General features: G+C 38.6%; 1 protein-coding gene across 2 annotated transcripts; it reads right to left on the bottom strand.

Moving 5' to 3' along the window:
* Positions 1–201: 201 nt before the first annotated feature.
* Positions 202–24032, bottom strand: PHF6 (PHD finger protein 6). Of its 2 annotated transcripts, none has more exons than XM_056491106.1 (11): positions 23564–24032; positions 18571–18750; positions 18290–18391; positions 15173–15306; positions 14828–14871; positions 5676–5839; positions 5355–5498; positions 4021–4125; positions 3011–3144; positions 2241–2370; positions 202–1951 (listed from the first exon to the last, which is right to left on the bottom strand). In XM_056491106.1, exons 2-10 carry the CDS (start codon positions 18706–18708, stop codon positions 2241–2243), a joined length of 1095 nt encoding a protein of 364 aa, XP_056347081.1. In that variant the 5' UTR covers positions 18709–18750; positions 23564–24032; the 3' UTR covers positions 202–1951. The 2 variants fall into 2 exon arrangements, with proteins under 2 accessions (XP_056347081.1, XP_056347080.1); XM_056491105.1 differs by having other exon boundaries at positions 5676–5842; positions 23564–23878.
* Between the last annotated feature and the right edge of the window lie 1724 nt (positions 24033–25756).

Raw genomic sequence — 25756 nt, 5'->3', positions numbered from 1 at the left:
CCCCATGCAAACTTAGTTAAATACAGTAGCTGCAAACAAAGTGCCTTTTTTCCATGGGAGGGCCATGTCCCAGGCACAAACTGAAGTAATTTGAATATTGAAGGATGCTATTTTGCATTCTAAAACTGTTCTGAGTGGCTGAAAAATGGTCATATTCTAGGAGAAACAAAACACCTTGATAGACAATTTCAATAATCGATCTGTCATTGCAATTCAAGTCACGCTTTTAATTTTGAAAGTTACAAATACAAAATAAAAATGATCAATGGCATCATGTTTAGAGCAGTAACTGAATATTTTCTGTACACAGCAATATTTCTTTCCAAATGAGATTATTCTCCAGGAAATCAAACAGAATTGTTTGAATTCTAACAGGTAAAATGTTAGAAACTCCAATATACAGTAATTGAGTCCCTCAAGACATTAAGGGAATGCATAAGAAGACAAATGACACACGTTAAATCTTTTAAAAATACAAGTAAAAAATGCTACAGAAACTCATGTTACAAATGAACCGTTTTTGCAATACCAATCACAGAAGAATTGTAGCAGTTTATAGTCAAATCAGTGTCTTTCGCTTGTTTCCTTCCTTCAAATCCAGAAGTTTTGTTGGGAGTTCAGAGTGAAACAAGTCAAAACCCTAAACAAACAATAAGGTGATGCAGTAGCAACAGACAAACATGTGGACTAGATTCAGCTTTTTGGTTTTATTTAAGTAAGTCTGAGGATGTGCTTTAACAGACCAATTGAAGAAGCCAGTAATTATTAGTAATGACAAGGTGTTTTGAAAGCAGTCAGAAGACTGTTCTGTTAGGTTTGGTATAGCCTAGATCTGATCGTTCCCTCAAGGAACATCAAATTCTAGCAAGTAAAATTCCATGATGTGATTGTTGACTTGACAGAGAAAGGAAAAAAAAATCATTAAAACAATAAGGATGATACGAGAAGTTTCCCATATAGTGGTCATATGGTTAAAAAATAAATACCAATCTAGCAAAAAAGGTTGTTTCCTCATTCTTCTTACAGAATATGGGACCTTTATGCACATTCTTGACAAAACATGAAGTGTTCCACACAACAGAGAACACCTGAGGTATGGACGTCAGATATGGTGGCTAAATTCCATAGTGAGTTAAGAGTTGTAACTCTCTGAAGTAAAAGAGATTGGGCTGCAAAGTCCAAACATTTGTATAGTTGGGCTTTAATCACACTTGGTGAAGTGTTCTTTGTAAATCAGGACACAGAAAGAGGTGAGTTTTTGGGGAAAGAATGAACTACAGCCCTTTGGCATGAGTTCTAAAGCTCACAGCTCAGAACCAACAGCTGCTCAAGTAAATCTCCTGCAAACAATGCCAGGCAGAATGAGCAATCACAACAGGAACAACCTGAAATGTTCAAGCGTGCTTCGTGTACAGCGAGTCCTCTCCTACTGCTGCTTCCCAAGCAAAAACAGCGCGGCTCTGCCATGTACAGCCTCCGGAAGTTGTGCAGGAAGAAAATGCAAAATTCACAAAGTACCAGCTCGTTGCCTCCACGGACTTGTCCATCTTGTTAATGAAACTAGCTAAGACCTTCCCTCATTGCGTGAATCCACTAAACAACTTACACATTCCAAATCTTAAAGTTTTTATTCAGTCCAGAAATATAGATCTTACTTCATTTCAATGTCTGCCTTAACTTTTGACACTGTACATATTACATATCATTTATATAGTGTTTCATTTTTTTTCCAGACACTGCAGACTACAAACTACATAATATTGACATGTAAAACTCTGCCACTTACTGAAGGCTCACACACATGAACGTTTCAGGCAGTTCAATGAAATTTCTAACAGAGTTGGGTAGTAAAAAGTTACTAACCCTTTTCTGATTTTTAGAAAACAATTTAAAAGAATTAGTAGTTATGATGTCTTAGCCATTCCCAGTTCTATAACTCTGTCCCTTGAACCTGTTTAAAAAATGATGAAAACAATAGTAAATTTTAAATCATACAGAAAAGCATTTTACAGCTCTGACATTACATCTACATTTAGCAATAGAAATCAGGACCTCCCTTCTTACACTGTTACAAAGTCAGCCAGATTTAAAAAACAACAAATCCTCCCCATTCTTCTACAGTATGCCAATAAAAAGTACTCTGCATACACTAGATTTAAATACTTCACTGCTGTAAACTACATTAATTGTATATTGCGTTTCAGTCTTGGTAACAGATCTGCCAGGAGTAACTTCCATACCTAGTTTCCATTGAGCTGCTGCTGAGGAATGTCATTATGGTCAGTGCCTGATTTGCCACGGCTTTTGCTTTCTCTTTCTTCATCCTCTTCATCTCTTTCATCATTTCCACTATGGTTTTTACAATAGAGTCTGGCACAATAAAAGGAACAGTGAGGATTTACACTGAAAATATCCATCATAACATGACTTATCTCTCAAATTGTTTTGAGATGTGCTACGAGTCAGTTGCAAACTCTTAAGTCATTCACGGCTTTCAGTCAAGCATCAGTTAAACTGAGAAGGAAAACAAGGCTCAAGAGCAGCCAACAAAACTGTGAGCAATCCCAGCTTAGCAGAGCTGCCACGGCGCTGCTCGGCGAATGCCCTCTCGTGGGCACAGCGCGGCAGCTCAGCTGCAGCCCAGCCACAGCTCCTCAGGAAGGATGGAAACCTGGGGGGTCCAAAAAGCCCCAGAAGAAAAGTATAAACACATCAATATGGAGGAATCATGACATCAGTTTTCTTGATCTAAATTACAGATTACTGGAGAAGGAAAATATAACATAAGTAAAGTAATTTTCTCATTTCCCTTATTTACAACACTATAGAAATTTTAAATTAGCAGAGTAACTGAAATGTTTTGTTAAGTCAATGACTACTAAAAAATATCATTTTAAGTTAAATAACATCCTCTTTTTTAGGAACATACAGACTAGCCAAGTCAGGCAGAAAAAGGGTCATGAAATATCTTTACTTTCATAATAGATTTAACAATTATATAGGTCCTTACTTATAAATTCCTCGTGACATATTCTCAATGTATTTAGCTTTGTCTTCTACTCCACAGTGGTAATGGTATGTTTTTATGCAGGCTTTGATTTCACACCCAATAGTAGCACCAGGCTGGCTGCAGAGTGTGCATTTCTGTGCAGGGGAAAGAAGAGAACAGCAATGTTCAGCATCTCACACTTTTCTCTCTTAGCATTCAGTTTAGTGTTCCTCCTGTTCACGGCTAACATTTTAGAACGGAGCAATTTCTCTGGCAGATCATCCTTCCAATGATGAGTAAATCAAAGACATGGGAAACCAGAAACTGTAAGATACCAACCCAGTAAAACACAAACACTAGGATTTATCTGTCTGTTGCACAGAAAATTGCTGCATGATTGCAAAACACTTTATTGCATTTCCAAGGCCATTTTATTGCTGCTGAAGTCAGTATGCTAACATATGAAGAGTCTCAAATTATTTTTTTTAAGGAACAATATTGCTAGCTTTTTACTCTCCCTCTGATCCCCCATAAATTTTTTAGCACTTTAAAAACATCCTGAATTTTCATAAAATACAGTGTGCTGTACCAGCATCCCCACCTCTGAGATCTTAATATGTTTTCCTACTAAAACACCAAAAGAGTTGGAAACACTGGTTTGTTTCCAATCTTAGAAAATATATTCACTGCAAGAACTGCATATTCTCTAATTTTATGTGCAGCTTCACACAGTGTGTTTTTAGTAACACAGGTCCAAAGCTGTTACTCTCTTATGGTTACAGCATGGCTAATGTGAATCATATGATTCTATGATAATAACAATTATGTACATTGTCATAAAGAATCCCAAATACCACATGCTCAAACACCACTAATATCACTATCTGGCTGCCCTTTCCACAATTAGCAATCTATTTTAATTTTGTGTTTAGAAAGAGATGGAAAAGATTGCTCCATAAAAGGAAGGAGGCAGAGCTGTACAGACCTTAGCAGAACCACTAACATATTCACCATATTCTGTAGGTACATACCATTCTTTTTCCTCTCTTGATTTCTTGAAGTACAGTTTTGATATCAAAATCACCAAATTCTGCTCTTGAAGTTGTTGTTAGCTGGACAGTGCCAGAAGAGAACAACTGTAAAACAAGCAAGTTGAAGTAATGTCAGGTCACCAACATGATTGGAAATTTTTTCTTTACAGGAATAACTGAGCACTCAACATCCTGTTTTGTGATCTCAGACAGCATGTGCTTCACCAACAAACTAGGAAAAACCCTATGCTGAGCATTTAAAGTATTTCTTCTGATCCCCACCTGACTGCTTTAATTAGAGTTGCTGTTGCCTTGGAGAAATAAATTTTAAAAGACGGAAGAGTAAATGAGAAACAATTATAGGAAAAGGATGAAAACAAAGTAGCAAATGGGAAATATTATAAATTACACTACTCAATGTTTTAGGAATGTTCCATTTCCTTCCCTGTGATATAGATGTAATTCAGGTTCAACCCTGATGTCAATATAGCTGTGAAGTTCAAAGGGAAGAAAATGGAGGAAAGAAATACCATCCCTTCCATCATTGTCCTGGTATATTCAGCTTTAACAGCCTTAAAACTGAAGTTCAGGTAAACAAAGTAGCAAAGAGCTTTGCCAGAGTAAGACTCAAAGCTGCTGGCACACACCAACTCTGTTTATTGAGGCTGGGTACAGAAAGGCAGTGAGTAACTCCACAGATTGCCTGGACTATTTATTCATTCTGAGGTACAACATGAACCAGTGAAGTTTGTTACCCCAAGTTTGTTTGTTAAAGCCCCACCTCACTCATAGAAGGAGTGATATGAAAGGTGGCACTGTCTGCTCATGTTCATTGCAATTAGATTCTGTCCAGGCTGACAGTTCTATAAATGTGATCACCTAAAGGCAAGAGCTTTCTAGAACTTCCAGATCCCACACTCTGTGTAAGTCACAGCCTCAATCCACACATCTGGAAATTAACAAAGTTCATGGATTCTTCTCAGATTCTGCATGTGAAGCTGTTTTATTCTTGGAAAGAATTCTTTAGTTAGAACTGTTTTCTGTTTTCCTTTTTAAATACTTCATATGCATTTAGATGCTAAGGGAGCATTTTTAATAAGCTAAAGAGTCTCCCTGAGCTAATTCCATCTCCTAGCATGAAGCCAACTTTTATTCATATTGCCTGCAGTGAAAATAAATGAATTGCTCACTTCGCAACACTTCAGTGCTTAAGGAGATCATCAGCATACAGACAATACTCAGCATAATTACATGTGAGGGTACTGTATTAAAATCCAAAATAGCAATTCAGACCAAATTCACAGAATAAACTGGTTAACAGTACTATTACTCACCATGCACTTATAGTGTGCTGCAGCCTTTTTGGCATTAAATATATGAAGCTTTCCTCTAGCTTCATTTTCTTCTTCACCTGCATGACAGAATCCACATTTAGGTTTTGTATCACTGGGGCTGCTTCTGTGGGGAGACCTGTCTCTCTGAAAGAAAAACATTTTACTAAAATATACTGCTGGGATACAAATAAGGTTGCAATTTTAAAAGCCTGTGGCCACCAGCTGGAGGCTCAGACAAACGCAAATTTTAATAAAACTTATATTTCAGAGAAGAAATATGCAATTCTGTCTTCTAAGAAGTTTAGCATATTTACTGCTTACATAGGAACTGCTTTCTATTTCATCTGTGCCATGTGAGGACGTAGATCTAGTGTCTTCTGATTGCCCTTTTAAATTTGTTTTTCTTGGCTTTCCCTTACGACCCCTCCTTTTTCCTTTGGGAGGTGAAGGCTCCAATTCGTGTTCATTGATATTTTCTTCTAAATCTGCTTTAGAAGTCAGAAAATATTATTAAATAAGATTCTACACAATTTTATAAAAAGCAAACTAAGAAAAAAACCCAAACCAAACAAAAAACCCCACAACCCACCAAAATCAGACAAGAAAAACAACAACAACTTGTATTTTCTGAATTTTGGTCAGAAATAAAAATAGCACCTTTCCCCATTTATTACAAACATGCAACTGCAGATCCTGAAAACATTACTTTTTATATGTCACACAGCTTTGCATCTTTGTAACATAAGAAGGTTTAGTTTTCTTACAACTACTTTCAGACCTAAAATGTGTCCTCAGATACACATCTTCACCTTCACTGAAAATAACATTCATTTAAACTACACTGAAACCAGAAAGCATTTTCACCCATGAAATATGCTAATAATTTTTTATTTTAAGATGCATTTTTAACTCCAATGTAAATTGCCCTTGCTAGTATGCCAGTGTACCCAAATAATACCTCTCTCCTTGCTTTATTAATTGATGCTGTTGACTTAAGAAAAAAAATCATCCATTAGCTTATAACATTAACATCAAGCTTTAAAACTAAAAAGTATTTTGCCTTCAGTTGAACGAATCTACAATTTTATGTCATTGCAGAATATTTTTAGATCTGCAGCTAAAAGCAGCCTCCAGTTTAGAGAAAATCATCCCATATCAAGTATTTACAGACCATTAAGAATATAAGAATACATTTTTTAATACAGACATACCATGCTACACAGAGCTGAGCCCAGCCTTTGGGCACACTGTCCTTTGCACAACTCACAGCTCTACAGAGGACACAGATCAATTCTGCAAGATTAAGATTGCTTCCAATATGATCTAATTAAATTGTATCTGATAACTACATCTAACAACCAGCTCTGTTCAGTCACTAACAACTTTCCTACTCACAGAAGCATCCTCCTTTTTTCTTTTAATAAGCAGCACCCACCCCTGCTCGAACCACAAACATATTTCAGCAGACTTGTTTAAAGAACATGCACAGACCCCACTAGAGGACTTTTCTTCTCAAAATCCAAACCACAAACATCAGTATGAGCCCCCAAACAGAAGGAAATGGTAATCAGAAGACTTGGAACATTCACTTGATGGATATTGCCATATTGTTTCAGTATCCAGACAGGGCATCTTAGTTGGAGACTAAATGCTGCCTTGTCAGCACTTGTCTTTCTTACCTATTATCACATAAAAACCAGACCACATTTCTACCTCATGATAACAGTGACTCAACTGCACAAAACCTGAAGTCAAAGTGCTGAACATATTCCACAGCCACCAAGAGGGAGCAGAAGACAACAGAAGCCCTGGCACAGCCTGGCACACAAGCACGTCCTGTTCAGCTCCATCTACTGTATCTGTCACCAAGACAGCTACAGCTTCTGCTCAGCTATTCAGGAAGGACAGAAAACTCATCCAAATGCATCACAACAGGTTATACTGAAATTTACATGGATCTGCAAGTTATTTTGGTTTAAACCTACAGATTATTCAGCTATATACAAATTTGCCCAAGTTGCTACTAAGACACAGCAGTCTGTCTACAACACCCCTATAATATATAAACTCTAATTTATTGTACTCTGAAAAAATTAAATACATCATGACACAGATTGTGTAATGAAACAATATATTTTATATTTTCTTCTCAGTATTTCCTATCTAACATTACTTTTCATTTCTCACCACTTGCTAAATTCCCCAAGTAAGATAATGAAATATAGATATTGACCTCTTAGACTGCATATAGCAAATTTTATTACAATCTGAAAACCTCTTTCAAAAAGAATTTTTATTTTGTTCATCATATGAACTCTCCACTGATTATTCAAAGAAATTTGTGAATATGTCTCTATTTTTACATTTACAGAAATCATACAATTATTCTAGAAAAACAGTCTTATAAAAATGTGACTATTGAATCCCTGACCCTTTAAGTAGCATCAGTAATAAACTGAAAATATTCCTTCCAAAATAATTCAACAGACTTCCCTACTGTATTTGAAGAAGCAAAGCATAGTGCGTTCACCACCATTCCTTATTTTTTCCAAAGCTCCTTGTCAATTTTGTCAGCCAAAATGCTTTCCCCCTCTCAGTCCACCCTTACTTTCTAAAATAACATTAATGCATGTTCTGAACTCTACAGTCCCACTTAAAGAACTAGAAGTGAGTTGTAATTGCTAAAAACCAAGCACACCTTATGAAAACCAGCTTCTTATAAGAAATGTCAGTCTCCTAACAGACTAAGTTCTTAAGTGCTTTTTCTCAGTCTATAATTATTAGTATATTTAAGATTTGAAAAAATGCTGTAGTTCTAATAGTTTCAGTGTAAGATAAAAACCCATGAAGAATGCACAGCCTTCCTCAAAGAGGAAATCCTCTTCTGTGCTCAAAACTATGACTTTCAGAGAAGTTCAGACACCATTAAAATCCAAATGCTACATGACCCTCCCTTCACTAAAATATAATTCTTTGAAGATTTACATCTCCTATTTCAAGTGATGTGGACCTACAAGTAACAGCATCAAGATGTGAGGATCTGCTCTAACATATCTGTCCTTCAAGACTGATACTTCAAACATTAAAGCTCCTCTTGTTTTTACAGCACCCTGGACTCACAGAATAGAACAGGGAGGCTGTACCAGCTGTCAAACACATCTGCCCTGGATGGTCTTCATGTTTAATTTAAAGCTTGGTGGGTGCCCTATCCCTCCCCTCAAGCCCACTGCCAGCTTACCCTGTGTCCCTGGCATCTGATGGTTGGGTGTTTCCAACTTCTCATGTCAGCTTGAACTAAGGAAAACACAAAAAGTTGTTCAACTCCTCCCTGACCAGGAGATGTTTTGTCATGGATATCACCCATCCTCTGAATCCCCTGAGATTCCCTAGAATCCCTAGAATTCCCTACCCACCATCCCATATCCCATTACTGCATTGGTTTTTAAAATCATGATAATTTTCTCAATATAACTTTATCTCTCTATAACTTTATCTAAAGTGTTCCAAGAAGTTTCTACGAGCTTCCCTAAATGCTAGATCTGAAAAGAGCCCAATACACAACATGGCCTGAGAAGGGGGGAGTAAGTGTAGAAATCAAGAGGAAACAATCTACATTTTAAAAAGCACCTATGAATATGATATTGTAAATTCAGATGAGCTGCAACAAGGCCCTAATTTGCATTTTAGAAATCCATGAGCAGTACAAAGTACCACAGAAGGAAGCCTGACAAAATGCTGTATTACATCAACTGTTAGCAGGGAGATTCAGCTTCAGAGAGAAATCTAAAAATTCTCCTTTGATCATGACTAGAAAGAAAAAGGATCAAGATGTTTTGCTATTTAAAATAAGGCTTGGCAGAGAAGAGGTTGAGATACCACTGATCCATACTGCACCAGCTTGAAATACACATGGAAACACTCCTTTCCAATAGAGGTTAAAGCAAAGTAACAAAGATTAAATGATTTAAAGTTTGTGAAAGAACAAGTAAAAAGAGGATGTGTACAATAAATACTGCTCTACTGACATCCTACATTACCTAGAACAACAGAGAAAGAGAGCCAGAAACAAAGGAGGCTGAGTTTGTATGAGGAAGATAAAAACCAAAATTACTGGCAAAATATATTTGCAAGTGGGACTGGACATAAAGAGAAGCCAAAGCATAGAATGCTGATGTGGCTGAGACATGCTGCTATATAAATCTGAAATCACCCATATGCAGGTAAAGTTTTACAGTGCATTTGGGATAAAAGAGAAACTAAAAATTTAAGGAACAAAATCAATTTTAATAGATTTTTAGAAGAGAAATGGAAAACAACAGAGAAAGAAAAGAGTACTTCAGCATGCTAGATAAAATCTCCTTAAACTATGGCTGAAACCCAATAAACCATATAAGCCAACATCATTATTTTAAACTGAAAAGAAACATCAAAAAAAGAAAAAACCCAAAAGAGTTTTATTGGCCCAGTAGTTAAAACTAAAAATGTGGATGCATTTATAAGCAATAATAAGAACCAGGGATTTCCATAAACCCCCTTGCAAGCAAATACAAAATCAGGTAAACTAATCATGAAATAGTAGTAGTTTTTATCAGCAAATGATTAGTTAACAATGAAATTAACAATCATAATGCTGAATATAATTTTTGGGTTATCTTTTTCAATGGAAAAAAAAAGTTACATGAAACATATCTAAACCAAAGTAGGAGTGGAGAGGAAAAATTTTAATTACCCCTTAGGCCCTGCCTAATATGTTTTCCAAAAGCCCCAGATACTTCAAGGAACTGATGATTCTTATATAAAAGTTATTTGCTATGAGGTACTTGAGATTATTTCTTTAATTAAGTACATTTAACATAGAAAAATAATAAAATAGTCCTTGCTAACCACAGAATTTAAATGCATTTTCAAGCAAAGAAAGACTGGCAAAGACTGAAGACAGATGATACACTTGGCTTATGATTTGCACAATCACAAAGCTAATGACCCCTGGTCTGATGAACTTGGTGAGCAGTCCAAGCCTCTGTGTAATACCCTGCCCAGATGGGAGGGAGAATTTGAACACTACAGCTCCTCAGACAGGACAAACCATCCACCACATGACTTTCACTTTTTTCCTTTTCCATTAGCTGTGTGGTTTTCCATAAGAAAAGCCTGGTGTGATGCTTCTGCAGAAACCCTCATTAGTCTGTAATGGGACACTGCTCATTCCCTGCCTGGACCAACTGTTTCTGTGGGAACACCATGGACACATTTGACTCCAAACCCAGAGCATTCTCCAGGAGACAGCACCAGGCAGGCTGAGATAGCAGAGCCCAGGAAGATTTTTCTCACCATCAAAATCAAAATGACCCCAAACTGCAACATTACAGAAACATGTACACCTGACTCTACTACAAACAATGTGAGGCAAACCTGTGCTGGGAACAGTTCTACACAAAATGCAACAGGGAACAAACACTGCTTGAAGAATGCAGAGATGAATCAGAATGTTACCTAACTAGAATGCCAAAAAGCTGCAGATGTTTTTCCTGCCAGCTTCAGGTTTTCACAGCATTTTGGGAAAGTACTCAGTGCACTATAGACTGCAGTGTCTCTAAATAGGTCTCAGAGAAACATCATCCTGACTCAACTTACTGAGCAGTGTGAGCAGCACAGATTCCATGTCTGATCTTCAGAACAACATGAAAAGGATGCTAAGACAGGGAATGTCCTTATTTCCACTGTGGAAACATAATTCCCTGAGGCTTTGAGCACAGCTACAACAGAAATTACAGACATTTCATTTTCTGACCCCACAGTTCTCAAGCATCTGCTTTAAACATTAACAGGAGGAGTTACACAGCTCTCTGTTAGTCTTTGTCTTACCACTGTGTAACAGATGAAATTACATTCTTATCTTAGTTTATATTAAACTATTCCTCATCAGCTGAATTTGTTTTAAATTCAACACATGAGCCAGAGCAGCCCCACCTGCAGGAACTGAGAGAGGCCAGTTTCTTCATTTTTTAACAATTATTTCCAGTATATTGGAAAAAATTTCAACAAACAGTTCCAAAACGTTGGTTCAACAATACTTCATTCCTCAAAAATAACTGCAATTGTATCAAACTGAACAGTAATTCAACTAATGGTTAGCTATGATAATTTAAAAGCACTACCACAAATTCCTGTAACCTATTAGGTACTGAAAACTTAGACAGCTTGCCTAAAATTATGAATGAAGCTGTTATCTGAAGTTCAGTTATTTTATTAAATTTTTAACCAGCAAGGCAAAATCCTAGATGTTCTTTATCCAGATAATGGGAACAAAGCACAGAGAAATCACTCTGAACACAAGGAAATATAGGAGAAATACAATTTTCCTATTCTATGTCACCAAAATGCCAGGCCATATAAACTCAACAATCAGCTGAAACAGATCATGAATTTAAGAGCCATGCTTCATATTTTTATATTCAAGGAAAAGCAGAAGGTAGTTCATCAAGTCCTGTCAAGTGAAGAAAAATTAATTTCCATCACTCAGTAATTTTGCCTTGACGAGTAGATACTAAGTCTGATGAATCCTCACACCACCCAAATTTAACAACAGCAATAAAAAACATCTATGAGGTCCTTTTCATTAAGTCAGGCAACTTAATTCCAACATAGGTCCTTCAACAACATTTCCATGCAGCCTCAAGAGATTTTCTTTAACTGTTATTAAGTGTTTAACAGACATGACATGTCTTTTTAAACCTCAACTTATAACAGAAGTACATGAGCCAGATCTCAGACTTGGCCAAGTATGTCCCCAGAAGCATCCATTTCAGGGAAGGAAAGGAAAAATCTCATAGTGCTGCCTACAGAAAATAAACTGTTCTGGACAAACCAAACACGCCCAAAAACTCTTTGAACATCCACTAACATAAGTAACAAAATAAAAATACTTGGACTGCTACAATTAAATCTGGATACAAAGAACCAGGCATAAGAACACACAGATGTTCTAAACTGACCAAGACAAAAAAATTGCAGTAAATGAATAATAATAAAAAAATCCCCAACCAAAAAGTAACCCAGAGATGGAGCATTTAAATTTCCATTAAAAAGGACTGATGGTTCCAGCACCTCCATGCACCCACACTGGGTGACAGAACCACAGATAAGCTTTAACTGCTCTATTAGGAAAACACTGCTAAGCAAAGATTAATGAAAATGAAACTAAAACAAGATTAAAAAAAACCACCATTATGTTAACATCTAGTTTCCCTGCCTAGTCTAGTCACTCTTCTCTGCCAAGTCCTTTATCTGGTTTCAAACACCACCATTCTTTCACATTTAAATGCCTCCTTGACATTCACATTTTCATCAAGAAACAAACAAAATACACATATAAAGCTTAATCTCACCATCCAACACCTTCCAGTTGTCATTTCACTGAGCAAACTTCAGCATTTAAGTATTAAGGAAAAAAATCCTCCCAAGTCTGTTCTGCAACTTTGAAAACCACCCAGTAATTTCTGTCTACTTAAGTTAATTAGTGTTCAATGTAGCAAAATACCATTGCTATGGAAATTGCTGAGAGCATTGTATCATCTCTACTTTCTTTAAACGTCTATCACAAAAGAGCCCCAGCTTCTGGCATCATCAAATCTACAACTGTAATTAATAATTATTTTATGGTAAAGTTTCCAAAACTGTATGGACTAAAAAGAAAACATATTCTTTGGGAAACAGCACTGGGTGGAATTTAAGTGGAATATTAAATAAAGAACTGAAAACAGGAATGTGAAGTATAGATACACATGGCTCTAGAAGTGCAAAGCTATTTCTAGAAGTGTGAAGTATGATAGAAGTAAATATTTTAAACAAAAATAATCTGTGCAAAGTCCTAAATAATATACTATTGGGTTCTTTGGCCTCAGCTGTTCTGAGTAACGTGTATTTCTTCTCTCCTACCCTCAATCCAAGAGGCTCTTTATATGAGTCTAGATTAATGTTTTAACTAACTACCATAATCATCATTTAATAAAAAAAGCCCATTATTTTTCCCAATATATCTATATAAAATTTAAAAACCCTTGCTGTTAGAAAACAACACCGCAAAATTGGAGATAATGGTTAACTCTTAAATAATGAAATTAAATAATAATGAAAACTCTTAAAGAAAAGCACAAGTTCAGATCCTGCAAGGAATCTCAAGCAGAAAAAGTAATCCACGCAGAATTGGAGACATTTTTAAACATGTCAAAAAACACTGAGACATTTGTGAGCAAGTATAAAAGATTATTTTAAAATATCAATTAAAGAGATTAACCTCTCTGGACTCAAAATGTCTTTCATATTCTGTGTCTGCTAACACACAAAGCAACCCCCAAAACAAACAAACAAAGTGCCAAAATACAAGATAACCTCCTGGCCCCTTCTCTTTGGAGAACAAATTATACATATTATTTTTCTTGTTTAAACCCAGTAACAGCAAAATTAGAGTTTTATATGTAGGCATACAACAATAATTATGTAAATAGACTAAAAAAAAGAAATCCATTTTCTCTGGTATTTTATGCTGCCTTCTGAACCTTTCTGAATATAGAAATAACATCCAAATCTTTACTATTAGTAAGTCTACTACTTATAGTAGTTGACTATATGTAGTCTGTACAGATTATAAGTAGCATAAAAAAGCAATATATTATACTGAAAATACATTTGGCATAGAGACTGAAGCATTTATGAAGTTTAATCTTCACTAAACAGCTGTATTCTCCTCATTAGTTAAATCTGATGACATTTCAATTGAAAGCAATGCAAGAAGTAAACTACCAACTGTTTGCTTACCCAAACTCAGATACAGAAAAAAATAAAAATATCTTAATAAATACACAATAGCTCAGCTAGTTTGGAATTTTAACAGACCACCCAATATATCTACATTTGTGGCATTTCACTAATCTTTTCTGCAAAGCTACACAGCTTTCATGAATGGATCCAAAAAACTTTATTTTAAATCAGAATGATCCAGAAACTTATCTGTAAGTGAACTCATCACAACCCTTTTAATTTACTATTGGGTGTTTCTTTTTTCAAGAATTAAATTCTACTTACTAATCCAAAAAATATTTAATATTTAGGAACTTTAGCAGTAGCAAAAATCAGCTGATACCTGAAAAAATATTTCAGGTGTTAATATTGTGAATAATTAACTACAAATATAAGCTAGCTTCTTCCAAGAAGGGAATGCATAACTTCTACCCAAACTTTGTTTTTATGGAGCATTGTATCTTTTGAACATCCTAAAAATTATGGTTGGGAATTTTCTCTGCCTCAATCAATAATTCTTAGAGAAAATACAGAAATCAGATGGGCATCCAAACTCATTGTTTCTCAAAAAATGTAGTTCTAATTTTTACTGAAAACATTTATATTCTCCAGAAAAATTAAATTTAACCAAGTATCCTTCTACAATGGGAAAAATTTATATTGAATAATTTTACCTTCAGAGTTATGCGTAGTTTTCTTGTGTTTTCGACATAAAATCCTATAAACAAAGTAGTTGAAAACTGTCAAGTCAGTCACGAATCACAGATTATTTACTCATCTTTTAAATTTAAATGCCAGTACATTTTTCTCCCACTTATAAGTCTCACTGATACACAAATCTTGCAGTGAAAATATGCTTTTCTAGCACATCACTATTTTGAATGCCACAATCATAAATTAGAATTTTTTGCAACAGTTTTGTTTAGATTCCAAAGTGGGGTTTTGTTTTGCTCTGTTTTTTAAACAAAGAATGTAAAATACAAATTAAAAAACAAATGTAACAAATAAATAATAGTTACATGTAAATGCCTTGTGAAGGTTTCTCTCTTATCTGAGCTTTATCATGCAAAGCACAGTAGTAGTGATATGTCTTGTGACACGTTTTCACATCACAGCCAATGGTCGCTCCAGGACAGTGGCATAAAGAGCACATCTGGAAAGGAAAAGAAAACACAATTCATGATACATTTTGTTAAATATTTCTGAGTTCAAAAATAATGTATTTACCACTCCTGGTGACAAACCAAATAGATTTATGCAGTTGGTATTTCTCTTCCTGCTGTCAGGTGTTTTGCATAAATAATTCTAAAATTAAGAAATTTGTTACAAGTGTGCAACAGTGCAATAACCATCAGATGCATTATCAACTCAACAAAGAAAATAAGTAATTTATTTTTGTGGAATGTATCTGATCAAAGTAACACAGCTATTCACCTGAATATCCCTCCCACAAGGACAGTCTGTTTGTACCAACCATTCCAGAAAAGTTAAAACCATAATTGTACCTATTTAATTCTGAATTATATTATAAAGGCAAGAGGGGAAAAAAATGACACCCATTTGAGAATGAATTGTGCAGTCTGAAACACTGATAACCTGCAAATTTACCTCAGCATCAGCACCTAATTTAATTTTTTTCCTACAGTTACGTCCTTGAGTGCTTTCCAAAACACTGAATTTAGTGAAATTTTAGCGAAATACAATTAGTTTATCTCAACTAAACTAAATTTTGCTCTTTATACTGTGAAAAACATTAAAAGTGAGGCTGTTGTTTTACTCCTCTTTCCCACTAATTAATTCATCTTGTATCAGACACACAGTTAACAGCAGCTATCTGCCTTCTAAATTGCCCATGGTCCTTCTTATACTGTGGTAGGAAAGGAAGTAATTGACAGTATCAAAAATTTTTTCTCTTTATTGTTCTCTTCTGACTTTATATTCCCCCAAATCTCAGGAATTCCCATTAAACTCACCTCCCAAGACAAATGGAGCTTTTTCTTTGTATCCTGCATATTGCCCACACCCCCAAAAGGTTACAATCAATTCCAAATGTAAGCATGCAATGTAGGATATTTCCTATATATATATATATATCTATGGAGGATATATTTTTTTCTCTCCACTGCACTAGTTTAGTCAAGTTCTCCTTGTTACTCTCAAATATGCCAAAAAAGTACACCATCAAAGTTACCAAATATACCACCAGCCTGTTTTTCAATTTTAACGAAGTCAACTGAACAGTAAAAATGTCAAGCCTTGGATCATCTCCATTTACTCCTCTGCAAGCTCTGAAATGGTACAGTTATATACTGTTCCCTAGTTGTTATCTAATTTTTATGGGCATTTTATCTCATAAATCTGTTATACATTATGGATTTATATATAATAATTGCTGATCAAAGTCCTTTAGAAAAGCCTAGGCTTTTATATCCAGCCAATCAAGTTTAGTCAGAACCTCAGTTTTTTTTAAAGCCAGAAATGACTAAAAGAAAACTTTATTTTTATGAGCACCATGATATGTCTGTGAAACAAAGCTCACACATTCTATCCGTGTTTCTAATAAGTAATAAAATACTTATTCCATTGGCACGTGTCTGCTGTCCAGATGGTCACTAAGTCAAGTTATATCAGGTATATAAGAAGTTTAATAAGCTGCAAATTAGGTATGTTCTTCAAAAAAACCAAAACATTTCCATTCACTGATACTAGAAATAATACAGATAATTAAAATAATTAAGGCATCAGTGACTTGCACTTCCAAATATTTAGACTTCATAAGTGACTGGCCTACCACCTTTTCTCAGACAGATCTATTACCACCAGGAAATGTCACTGTCACTCGGCTAATGAGGTCCCCACTGTCCGCGGCACCGGGCCAGCAGCACCTCCTGAGGAGCACAAACTGAGCCCAAGCCATCAATACATTCACTAACCCAGTACACTGAGGTTTTTGCTGAATGTGCACTCCCAGAATGAACCAGGCTAGACCAGCGAGAGACCTGAGAGAAGGGACTGGGCTAATGATAAACCTTTACCTTTAAACTTCCTACATGGCACTGGAGAAAGACAAGTTCCTCAAGAGAGTGATTCAGAGCTGCAGCTTTCTGACAGCTACAGAGACATGGCACCTAAGTTACGATCTACAATTATCTTGTACATTTTTTCCAAGGAGGAAACAACTCAGGACTATCAATCCATTAGATTGACCAGAGGCAGGTTTTCTACAAAAACCTGAACAAAGTGCCTAGTACACACAGCTGGTGAGCTACAAGAATGGAGCCATTACAATAGAAGGAACATAAAGACATTCAGAAGCAGAAAGAGAAACCACCAAAGACATAAAAAGAAAAAACCTTTAAAACCCTTTAAGAGACACAGCAATCAAGTAGTTTCTTTATGATCAGTAGTTTCATTTACTCCATGTTCTTTGGAAAGTCCTAATCACAACATGAATGACTTGTGTATAATTATTTCTTTATGCTTCAACTAATTAGAGCAAACAAAATTCCCTGGATTGGAAAAGATTCAAATAAAACAGTGGATTAAATAGTAGACTATTATTATAAAATTGTAGTTCTACAAGAACACTTTGAACTTCTGTTAGTGGTCCAAGAACTGGTAAATACATAGAGTGCTTTAAAAATCTAAGCTGGAAGGTTTTAATGTGAAGAGTGATCTGATCGCCTGCTAAAATTATTTTAAAAAGAGCCTCACTTATTTCCCCAAATGGAAAACTAGTTCTAAATAAATAAATATTTTTTTAAAAAATCCTCATGAATTAGCTTCTCAGGAATTAAAAAAAAATCATTGCTGCTCAATCTCTTTAATTTGGTGGAGCTGCAATGACTACTGTACCCACACACCTCATAAGCCCTCTATATCCGCAGCATTATTTTTTAAATCAATATAAAAGGAGCAAAAAGTATATTTGGTAGTTAAAACAAGATTTTAGTAGCAAACCCAAATACTGATAAGGCACAATAACAGCCTTCCCAGGACCCAAGAATGTGGGTTTCTTTCTGAAATCCAACAGAAAATATTAAATAGATTAAATACACTGAACAACTTCCTCGCAAACTTTATGAAAAGTATGAAAATACTGTCTTCCAATTTCAAGAGCCAAAATAGGGACTTACCAGTTTTGTGCCTCTCTTTATTTCTTTCTGAATATCTTCAATAGAGAATCCACCAAGACTCTCATTATCAGTGTGTGATGAGACCAGTGCGGACGAGAACAGCTAAAATTGCAAAGACAAAACCTGTATTTTAATTTTTAAGGGTGTAAGTAATAGAGAAATGTATAGATATGAAACCCACCAAACTGCAGGGGTTAATTGCGTGTGCCAATTCCAATCTGGTTGGCTTTTCCACGTGTTTGCAGCGTTCTCCCGGCTCCATCCCACTGCTGGCCACTCACCATACACTTGTGATGTGCCGCCACCTTCTGGTTCTCCGACATCAGCAACTGCCCACATTCGTTATCTTTATTCGACCGACAGAACCCACACTTCCTTTGTCTGGAGGAGACTTTCTTCTGTCCGACTGAGCTTGTCATGATTTTAAATGACCTTAGAATGCCACTGCAATCCTCTCAATGCTACAGGGGAAAAAACCTGCAATCAGCGTGTTAGCATCAACAAAAGGCATATTAACATAGCTTTATAAATACAGTGATTTGTCCCTTTTCTTTATGCTACTTCTATACAGCCAAATAAACAAGCAATTGGCAGAGGCAGTATTTTGCCAAATTCTAATGAAATTTTTTCAGCAAGAAAAAGCAGTTTCTTTATGCAAAAAAAAAAAGTTTGAGAATTAAAATAAAACTTTGGATGCTAATACAGAAGCAGAAAATGGAAAAGAAGTAAGCTGGAGATACACCAAGAGAATCATTGGGGGAAAAAGTTACTGCAACTCATTTTTATAATTATTTATTACAGGAAAGGAATTTGTAGAAAATATATATATATAAATACATATGTATGTACATGCAATGAAATTCATGCTACTGAACTTCTTCAAAAAGAGAAGCAAAGGAAAACCCAGAGTCCAGCACAGCCTCCAGCACAGGTTTTGGCTGTAAAGGCTCACAAAGTCTCAGGGCAGATGAGTAAAGAGCAGAGATGAGATGATAAAATGTTACCATTTTTGGTATCAGAGGTGTCTTGTGGCTACTCAAACAGCATTAGGAACAAAATTTTAGACACCTCTCTGAGTAAGGTGCTGCAGTGGAAACCTCTCCGTGACCCACAGTTAGTTTGGCAGTAACACACCAGGTTTCAGTAAGTGCATGAGAGCTGATGTTCTCAGCTCGGAAAAATAACTGAATATTAACTCAGTATGAATCACAGACTTTTCATGTGCTACCAGTAGCACATTTTAAAATGTAACATTGAGGTCACAGTGCCCAACTCAGGCAGACACAGCTCATGCAAAATTGAAAATACCCAATGAGTGTATTAATTTCTTGGCTCAGTATTAAGAAGTTTGTGTTTATTTGCTTCTATATCTACGAAGAAATAAAAAAAAATAATCTTCTTCAAACAGACTTACTTAGAGCTTTTTACTTGGGAGATTTGAGCCTTACTATCAGAATTTGCCACAACTGCAATAAAATCCCCCCAGCCTTTCTTTTCATTTGACTCGGCTACGTAAGAAAAACCACCGTAGAGTTTGATATTTGTGTTGGAAAAAAAGTGTAAAATCCAGCCATAAATAAAAAGAGCAGAGTTGCAAAACATCTGGACCGGGCTACAATGGCACAGATCTGCATGAAAATGCACGGCTGGTCTGTGGAATTTGCATGGGCAGAGCCGCTGCTCCGCAGCGCTGTCAGAAGCCCATAATGCTGGGATCACTCACTTCTCTAAGCCACAGCAAAGGAACGTCCTCCTGCTGACAGACACTCCTGCTCCTCCAGGTTTTCACAGATTGTAACTGCTGGCCTTGAACTGCTCCCTGCAAAACTCCAAAGGTGCCTGTCCTGTCCCCCTCGCCTCTGCTCTCCCAACAGCTTCATTCACTTTCTGTTCTAACTGCGACGCCGCTGATGCACACTCAGAACAAGAATGCAAAGACTTCGGATCTTGCTGATTTGCACAAAAAATGTGCCAATCTGGATAAACGAGTCACACCCTTTTGCAGCGGCAATAGGGAGTCCTTAAGTGTTAAGCACAAAAGAATTATTATACTGTAGTCTTCTAAAGAAAAAATAAAACAAGACTATTCTGTAATCTCTTCTGAGGAGAAAGAATGGTTCTTGAAGAGACAAGACAGGTAGATATATACATATATATGTATGCACGTATTTTAAAAAAAAAACAAATCTGAGTAATTTTTAAAACTGAAATAATATTTGGGAGCAGAAAAAGATAAGCAGGAAGTAATATCACAAAGATTTACTTGTTTACATCTCACATTCAATAGATCAACATGAATCACACAGGGATGTTTAGAAATATACTAACAAAATAATGTAAAATGCAAAAACGTTCTGTTTTTGTATAAACGGTGTGGTATATACACACACAAACTTGGGTATACCAGTTTCATTTTATATTCAAATTATATTATTAAAAAATTGACACCAACAATACCAGTTAATAAAAGAACATCAGGAATTTCCTTGTACACGTGTAAAGGTCCTACTGACTCTCAGGAACAAGAATTACTATTAAAACAGAGCTACCCTTAAATTTAAGCAGCAAGTTTATATTTTAGAAAATGAAAGTAATTTATAGCACACATAAAAATTTTTTAAGTGGCTCGAATAATTTTTAATTTATAGGAAAAACAACTTCCCAAGACACAAGATTATAAAGAACCTTCTCACAGCTCACTGCTTTCCACCTCCCAGTGCACTACAGGCACGTCACTGCAGCAGCACCAGAACCTGACACAGCCTGACTTCCTCAAGTACTTCTGCATAATTAGATATTTTTGAGGCTCACAGTGAAGTTAAAAATACTGCCAATATTTACTTGATACATGAAGGCTGATGCTTTTTTAAAAAAGCAAATATATATTTTTAAATACTTCATCATTATAAATAATTTAACACTTGAAAAATTATTCAAAGCTCAAACAGGCCAAAAAGGAAATTCACGTTCTTTTCACCATCAGATTAAATTACTCTGAAAGCTTTTTACAAAGTTTACTGAAAATTTTCTTTCCAATCTTTTATTTGTTTTGAGTTTTTTTTGTGGTTGTTTTTGGGTTTTTCTGTTTGTGTGTTTCACTGGGCATTTTCCCTATTTATACATTTTCAAAGAGCATAGAAAAAAACCTGAGCATGAGAAACATCTATAGATTTCTCCATAAATTATATTTGCTTTCTCATAAATGTGAGAAGACACTACTCTCAGATCACTTTTCTTTGTGTCAAAATGCACTCATCCTGTTTATTAAAAAAAAGAAACAAAACACATTTTCTGAGAAAGATGAACCAAGTTATGCAGCTACAGCCCCACAATTCTGAAAGTAAGCACTCAAAATTCTGTCTTCATCTCTCAAGTTAAATCATCCAGAGCAAATAATCTAGTTTGCCAAGTATCAGGCTAGATTTCATCAGAATGAGAAAAAAATGCAACTTAAGAACAGCTCAATATCTTCATTTTCCATGTATAAAAGGCTAAAAAGTGAGTAAAAATTACAAAAAATAGTGATTACATCTACTGTTGACAGAATCTTGCTTGTCAGTTTTGTCAAACTCTCACAGACTGGATCACAAGGAGTGACGTACTATGGAATCACTGGCTGGGAGATTTTCACTGTCTCCACCAAAATGGAACACACATACTACAAACACAAAGATTATTCCATACAGATTGATTTTCCACGGGCTTGATCTAAGAAATGAGAAGTTACATGTACCCTAGAATCACACAAGCAGAAATTCACTCAAGCATTCTTCACTGAAAAATTCGGGTTCATTTGCATTCACATTTCTTATGTGCACTAAAGTATTAAATGTGGAGCTTTCCCTCACAGCATCTTTATTTTAAGGCAGCAGGTTTTACACCCTCCTGTAGCTTCTGTGCTGCTTTACTGAGCTCTAGACAACAGATTCCCCAATATACAAGTGCAAATTGAATGATGCTCAGGCACAGGATGCTCTCAGTGCATGAGACATTGTTCAGCACCAAAGAATGGAAAGTAACCTGGACTCTAATCTCTATTTATTGCCCAAACATGTTTCAGGAGCCTGATTACAGGAGTTAAAATCTCACCTGTATTTCCTACAAAGCACAGTAACCTACATGCTGCACTTACTAAGTTTGTTTTCCTGAGTGAACTGTACAATTCCCAAACTACATTTCAAAAAATTAGAATTTAGATTTGTGAAGGAAATTTCAGGCACCTAGGGAAAACCTGTGAGAAGTAAACAAGCTTCAGAAAATGCCATTGCAGATGGTGGTTTGGTCTCTACAGAAAATATTTGTGTTGATTTTTCCAAGATGCTCACTGGAGATAGCAGAGTCACAAGCTTACAAGTGCCTCGCAGTTTCCCGGGTCGGTCACCCATTGTTGGGAGGTTTATTTTGGAGAAGGGAGGAGTGGGAAAGTATCCTATAGGGTTCTGTGACTGAGAAGCCAAATCACAGGTCCCATAGAAATTTTTATCCAAGAGTTACATTCACACAGCATCCTACAGTCACTATTAAAAGTAGGATGGGAATTTATCCATGTAACTTATTTAAAAAAAAACCCAAAACACACCGAAGAGGGGGCAGATGCGAGGACAGAAGGGCAAACCCTCGAAAGCCTAAACAATGAGAGCAGAGCAGGTGACTCAAAATGACACAGAGAGAGCCCGCGGTCAGGGAGATCTGGCAGACGGCGCTGAGGGATCTCCAGGAAAGTTTACATCCTCCCACGGGGAGCGGGAGATGGGCCGATAGCGGCACCGCCGCCGCCGCCGCCTTCCCGGGGGATCCACGGGGCAGGACGGCATCACCGGGAGGAACCGCCCGCCCGGCACCGCCGGGGCCCGACCCCTCCCCAGCCGAGCGGCGACCCGGGGCAGCGCGGGGAGACGCGGGAAGGGCGACCCCCTCCCGATTTTGGGGGAATTTTGGGGGAAACGGTACCGGGAGACAAGGGGGGGGCGGATCCTCCCTGCACGGAGGGCGCGGGCCGGGGCGGGCGGAGCGAGCGGCACCGCCGGCCCGGGGAGGGGGCAGGGGGCGGTACCGGCACCCGGGGCACCCCTGAGGGGACACTGCGGGCTGCCGCGACCATGGCGGGGCTGCAGGGGCCGGCTGAAGCCCCGGGAGCGGCGGCGGCTGCGGGCGGGCGGGCCCCGGGCCGGGGGCTGCGGGCGGGCCGGGGGCGCCGCGCCTGCCCCTGGCGCGCGGCGCAGCGGCGGCGGGGCGGGCAGCGGGCGCTCGGCGGGTCGCTCGTCGGTCACTCACCCGTGCGGCGGGCGGGGTGCGGGCGGAGAAGCCGCTCGGCACGGCCCGTCCCCGCTCGCGGGTCGCTCAGGGCCGCTCGCCCGCCGGGACCGGCGCGTTCATTCGGGGCTCGGGACGCGCCGCCGCCGCCGCCGAGCGCACGCACGCACGCACGCACGAGCGGACGCACGCACGAACGCACGCACGCACGCACGGCGCGCCTGGGCCGCGGCGGCGCTGCGGGGCGGTGCCCGATTGGCGGGAGCCCGGTGGGGGCCGCTCACCGCCTCCTTTGCGCACGCGCGGCGACACGCGCGCCTTTCCCGCTGCCCCCGCTGCGTTTCTCCGCCAGTCGGGAAACGGAAAACGGGGGCGTGTGGGGAACGGCGGCTCTGCGCATGCGCACCCGCCGCCGCCGCCGCCGCCACTTCCCCGCGAGGTCCCGGTGCGAGCGCGCGGGGCTGCCGGGAGGCAGACACACACAAGGAGCGCCGCGCATGCGCAGCGCTCACCCGCAGCCGTTGTTGGGGGGGCGCGCGGGACTCGCGCCGCTGCGGCCGCGCAGCCGCAGTGCCGCGCGCGTGCGCAGAGCGGGCGGCGGAGGGCGGGCGGCGCTGCGGCACCGCGCGCGGGCCCCGAGGGGAGGGGGGGGAGCGGCCGCGCGCTCCCTCACGCTGCCCCCTCCTGTCCTCCCCCGCTCCCTCACAGAGCGCTGGGCCCGGCGGAACGGAACGGAATGGAACGGAATGGTCAAAGTTGTAAGACCTTCGAGATCATCAAGTCCAGCCGTCCATACAGCTCTGCCGCTATAACCGCTAAACCTCATCACTCAGCACCAGATCTGATGCGTCTTTAACGCACCTTTGGTTCAGGAGGTGCATGGCAGTGCTGGGTGATGTGGTTTAGTGGTTTTGGGGTTGCATGGCAGCGCTGAGTGTTGCTGGACTCGATGATCTTTAAGGTCTCTTCCAGCCCTGACGGTTCTGTGATCCTAAACCGCATCACTGAGCGCCGGATCCAGACACCCCTAAACACCTCCCGGGATGGTAATCGCACCTCCTCCCTGAGCAGCCTATTCCGATACCTGCCCACCCCAATGATGCCATTTTTTTTTCTAGTATCAAATCTGAATCTGCTGTGGCAGTTTACGGCCGTTTCCTCAGGTCCTCTCCCTGCAGACGAGCCCGGCCCCACCGCACTGATTTCCCCCGGAGATCCCCCATGGGACTCGTCCCCAGTTCCTGCAGGAGCTCGCTGCCCTTGGCTCGTTAAGAGCGACGTTAAGAGGTCCAGAACTGAACGCAGCACTTGAGATATGGCCTCACAAGAAATAAAAAAAATTACACTTCTTTTTTACAAAGTTGTCATCATATTGCACGTGTTGACCGAATTACAATATAGTGAGAAATCCAAATGCTGATACAAATTTAAATTTTCAAGCTGATACCATTTTACATCACAATACATGGGTGATTTACACACTTACCCCTGCAGAAACTATTCTGCCATCTTGTTATTTTGTTCATTATAATTAATTACTTAACTTTATTAATAAAAAATTTCTTCATTTAGTTCCAGAAGCTACTGCATATCTTGAGGAAAACCTCTCTCTTTGTTGTTCTTTATGTTTATGTATCAGTGAATATTTATTGAATATCAGCTGTTGGGGAGGGAAATAAAGCCATAAAACAATTGCTTTGGGTTTTGCTTCAAAAAAAAACCTTTCCCAACGGTTGTGCTTCCTTCTGAAAACAATTATTTTTGTTCCCCTCTGACAATATTTTTGTCCTCATTTGGCACAAGGAGTTTTAGAGGGTAGCATTTGAAAATACAACAGTGAAGATGTGGTGATGGTTGTTTGATTTGGCTGCAGTTGAAGTCAGTGCAGTGCCAGGTGCTGCTGTAGAGCCCCAGCACCTGTGGAATGGCAGGAAAAGCTTTCTGGGGAGAATCCTACAGATTTCACGTTCAAGTACAAGGCTGACAACCAAAGGTGTGGAGCACGGGCTAGACGTGGAGGCTACGGTTTGTATGCTTCATCAGAAAGTGATATTTAGTCCTATTTTATTCCTGATTTTCCAAGCACTAGTGTATTTTCCTTCCTTTCTAAAGGAACTTAAAATGAACAGAGCCAGCAGCTTTGCTCCTTACAGCACAGCATCTAAGAGCACTCTAGGGCTGCTGCAACTCACAGGAATACCGAGTTCTTACACA

This window comes from Oenanthe melanoleuca, chromosome 4A (assembly GCF_029582105.1).
Source record: "Oenanthe melanoleuca isolate GR-GAL-2019-014 chromosome 4A, OMel1.0, whole genome shotgun sequence".
Classification (NCBI taxonomy): Eukaryota; Metazoa; Chordata; class Aves; order Passeriformes; family Muscicapidae; genus Oenanthe; species Oenanthe melanoleuca.
Note: the sequence above shows the minus strand (reverse complement) of the source record. Positions and strands in the feature narration are given on the sequence as shown.

What these genes read in the sequence shown, in the direction of transcription:
- PHF6 (XM_056491105.1), bottom strand. Translation starts at nt 18,708, where the DNA reads ATGACAAGCTCAGTCGGACAGAAGAAAGTCTCCTCCAGACAAAGGAAG. An exon ending in TAAAGAGAGGCACAAAACTG is followed by an intron (nt 15,307 to 18,289) that starts GTAAGTCCCTAT and finishes TTTCCTTTCCAG; the next exon opens with ATGTGCTCTTTATGCCACTG. An exon ending in AACTACGCATAACTCTGAAG is followed by an intron (nt 5,843 to 14,827) that starts GTAAAATTATTC and finishes TGACTTCTAAAG; the next exon opens with CAGATTTAGAAGAAAATATC.